This window comes from Myotis davidii, unplaced genomic scaffold, assembly GCF_000327345.1.
Source record: "Myotis davidii unplaced genomic scaffold, ASM32734v1 scaffold17, whole genome shotgun sequence".
NCBI classification, from domain to species: Eukaryota; Metazoa; Chordata; class Mammalia; order Chiroptera; family Vespertilionidae; genus Myotis; species Myotis davidii.
The window spans coordinates 2,483,853-2,487,830 of NW_006288624.1; the positions used below are offsets into that span (position 1 = coordinate 2,483,853).

Below are 3,978 nucleotides of genomic sequence, written 5' to 3' on the forward strand. Positions count from 1 at the left end.
ACAGGGGCTAAGCCTGGCTCAGGGCCTCGGTGCAGGAAGAAACTGGGTGGATGGATCTTTCACTTTTTCTTGACTCTTGGCCCTGCTGCCAGTTTGTTGTTGTTTTGTATTTATTTATTTATTTATTTATTTATTTATTTATTTATTTATTTTTTAAGAAAGCAGTGGAAAGCTAAATGAGGCCTCCAGCCAAGTGTGAGCTCAGACCCGCCCCCTTCCCACACCAGGCTGGTCTCTCTGCTGGAGGCTAGGTCACCCCCAAGTCTCCCAATGAGGTCCCGAGTGAGCAAATATCCCCTTATTTCTCTTCCCCAAATCCCTTAAGCATAGGATAGTCCTCTGCAAATTAGCGGCTTTTAATGAGCCTCTAAACTGCTCAGAGAAAAAAATGCTCTCACAGCTGAAGGCAAGCACCCCGGGGCCAGAGCTGGACAGGAGGGAGCAGGATGCTGTTCTAGCCCCTCAAGGAAGGCAGCTGGGGAGAGGGCGGAGCTCTGGGCTGGGACTCAGGAAACTTGAAGGTGATGCCTGGCTCTGCCTTTCCCAGCTGGAGGCAGCCGGCAACTCACTGAACCCGAGGGTGAACCGACCTGTGAATGGGGAGCCCATCCTGCTGGGCTGTGGTGGGTGTTAACTACGACAGGGCCTGTGACACAGCACAGTGTCAGCACTAGAAGAGGAGGGACCCATGTGACAGCGTTCAAAGGGGTAGACCCTTTTCCAGAGATTGGGAGACATTTTCAAGGGGAAATACCTCCTGCTCACCTGCACGTGTCAAGGTCGCAGAGTATGGCAAAAGGATGTGGAGGAGGCGAGGAAGCCCTTTCCCGGGACAGGGGGAAAGACGCCGGGCGCCCTGGAGAGAACGGAGAGCCTGGTCTTTGCTGCCAGTCCTCACCTGAAGTCCTCCCGCTCAGGGAACCACCCCAGCTGCCTTGATCTAAACGTGTCCCCCACAAAACCTGGACCCAGCTGGCAGAACCCCACTGGGGAGCTGTTCCCTAGTCTAAAGCTGCTTCCCAGCCTGGGGTCTTGCAATCTGGATTGAGGCCAATGTGCCCACTCCCACCCACCAGCCTGGAGCCAGGGGATGGGCTGCCCTCCCCCTCCAGTTCCACCCCCAAAGCACAGCCAGTGACGTTCTGTACTTTCCAGGATGGTTTGGAGGGGGCAGCTGAATGGGTGGAGGCAAGAAGGAGAATTACGAAGAGGACACAGACAGTGTAGGCAAGGGCAAGGGGACCAGTCAGTGTCCTCCCAACGAAGTCTGGTGCCACCTCGTGGCCACAGCTGGGTTCCCTCCAGCCTCTGGGACTTCCTAGGATCAGTGTGGAGGGCACCTGAGCCGGGGACAACTGGACCTTTTAGGAAATTATGCGCATCCAGAAGCCACCCAAAGAAAGAGGCAAGAGTCACCAAGGTTTACCCATTTTTATTTGTCATAAAACAAGCTACAAATAGTGTCCCTCCCTCCTCACAAAGGAAAAGCACACAGCACAGCTACACAGGCGAAGAGGAGGAAGCCTGGGGGAGAGCTGGGTTTCTCCAGGAAGCGCCTTCTCCGTGTTGAATACTTCCTGCAGGCCCAGAAGGGGGCTGGGTCTTCCGGCAGGGCTATCCAGTGCCAGCATGCCCAGTTCTCAGGGTGGAAATGGGCGAGGGCTGCCTTTCCACGTCCCCATGTTGGGATAGGGCCTCCAGTCATCTGGAGATGAACTCTAGGACTTCCTCCAGGACAGCCAGAACCTTCAGACCATGTCACAAAAGGCCATGCTCCTTCCGGAGGGCCCTCCCCCCAGTCAGGCCTTGAGGGGCCAGCTCTCCAGACCCAGGTGGGATATACCGTCTGCAAGGTGGGTGCACTTATGGGAACACCGGGACACAAGGCCAAGTAAGGCCAGATTCGCAAGAGCAAGCCCCGGGGGACCCGCCCTCCCTCCCTGCTGCCACAGCTGCTCCTGGGATGAGGCACCAAGCATCACTGCTCTCTGTCTGAGTGGGCATGGTCACCTGGGCAGAGGAAGCTGCTCTGCCCGAATGCGGGGCAGCCCCCACTGGAACCCTGGGAAAAGGTCTGACGAAAGTGAGGCCAGTATTCCCCCAACTGGGTTATTATTCCTGCACTTTCAGAAGAGGCAGAAGTAGGAGGCCCACGGTCAGGGTTGCTGGAATTAGCCTCAAGCCTGGAAGCCTTTAAAAGCATTTGAGGAAACAGGAAGAACCTCAGGGTTAAAAAATAAAACCATTCGGTTACCTACAAGGTGCGGGACCCCACTCCTCCCCCAGGCTGCGCTGATCACTGAGATGGCGGGACGGGGGGAGTGGAGGGAACACCCAGTGTGACCAGGCAGCCTAGGAGGGCCAGGTCTCAGAAGCCTCCCCTGCGGGCCCTGCATTCGCCAATGATGCTTTCTGTCCTCTTCCTTCCGCTGCTTAAATACTGACCTCTAGATAAGAGCCCCACTGTGTGCCTTTTTCCTCTTTGCCCTCCCTCTCATGTTTTACACAGAGTAGGTACTAAATGTGGGAGAAATGTTGATGCAAACCCTCTGAGGACATCTGCACAGGGGGTCACTAGAATCCTGGTCTGCCTATGGGCCCAGGGCCACCTGCGGGTCTGGGTAACCGGGGGAACTGGTGTCTGAGCGGCCTATTCCCCTCCCTCCACCTTTCCCCCAACCCAAGCTCCCTTGAGAAGGTCAGCAGCAATGTGTCTTGCCAACCTTGACAGCTACGACGTGGGGCGATTCCCTCCTCCCACCAGAAAGGACTGGGGGAGTCTGCAATATAATCACAAGCCCCCACCCATGTGCACACGGGGTCAGTTTCCAAACAGAATGCAGGTGGGCTGGGGGCTCAGCCCTGGGTTGTAGGAAGCTGGGCCGTGTGACCGGAGCTCCCACACCCAGAGCAGGGAGAGGGAGGGAATAAACAAACAGCAATGCCAACGCCTGTACAAAAGAACTATACAATTTACATATATATTTATATACAGTATATAAATCTCTTTCTTCTCAGTCCCGCAACACCTCCCTCCCACCCCCCGAAAAACCCCTAAAAGTTGTCAGTAGCAGATCCAAAAACTTACAATAAGAGAGAGAATAAACAATCATTCTTCCCTTTCCTTTTCCCACTGTGGTATTAGATATTGGTGTTTACAAATGAAACCAAAAAGAACACACGCAAATAAGAGTTATTAAAAGTGCAAACAGGGTGGGCACCACTCATGTTACAGGGGATGTGGCTGGGCCGTGGCAAGGTCGAAGGTCAGGTGTCTGCTGATCCGTCCTGCCTCCCTGGTCTCGCCGCCTGCCCTTCAGTTTTCTGCTTCTTAGACGAGGCGTCCTACTGAGAAGGGGCGATATAAACAAGAAGAAGGTAGAGCTGGGTTTATGAGAAAGCCAACCACATGGATCCATTTCCCCCAAAGAGCGGCCTTTTCCACCTGCTACTAGCTATGGGGCAGGACACAGGTAGCCTAGACTTGCAGATGAGCCCATGTTTTCACCAGCCCATTCGCTGCCACCAAGAGGCATCATCACATGGCAACCGGAACGAGGCTGGCTTGCTCTTTGCACAAACCACACTCGTCCCAGATGCCAGCCTCTCACCCGGGGCTGGCGCAAGCGGCCGGTGCTCATCTACAGGTGGGGATGGTGGGATCCTCACAGCACTAACCAACCTTTCTCCTGTATCCTCAGCAAAAAGAGAAAAAAAATTAAATAGGAGGCTAGGTCCTTGGCCAATCCCTCCACTCCCGCTGCAGTACCAAAGCTGTGTGAGGGGGCCCATAGAGCAGACCCCAGAAAGAAGGCAACTTACTGAATGGGTTTGTGCCTGCTCGTTTTCCCTGGGGGAAGCTGCCAAGACTACCACCTGCAACAAATAGGAACATATGACGCTCGAGTGGCCTTGACCCAGGGAACGGGCAGAGCTGCTTCTCCATCCCCTCCAGCCCCAGAAGGAAGTGGACGAGGG

General features: G+C 54.8%; 1 protein-coding gene across 1 annotated transcript in view; it reads right to left on the minus strand.

Moving 5' to 3' along the window:
- Positions 1–1,416: 1,416 nt before the first annotated feature.
- Positions 1,417–3,978, minus strand: part of SMOC1 (SPARC related modular calcium binding 1) — a 72,580-nt gene continuing 70,018 nt past the window's right edge. Inside the window, exon 11 of the mRNA XM_015562033.1 lies at positions 1,417–3,345. Coding sequence (XP_015417519.1) covers positions 3,332–3,345 — 14 coding nt within the window. The 3' untranslated portion in view covers positions 1,417–3,331. The remainder of the gene's footprint in view (positions 3,346–3,978) is intronic.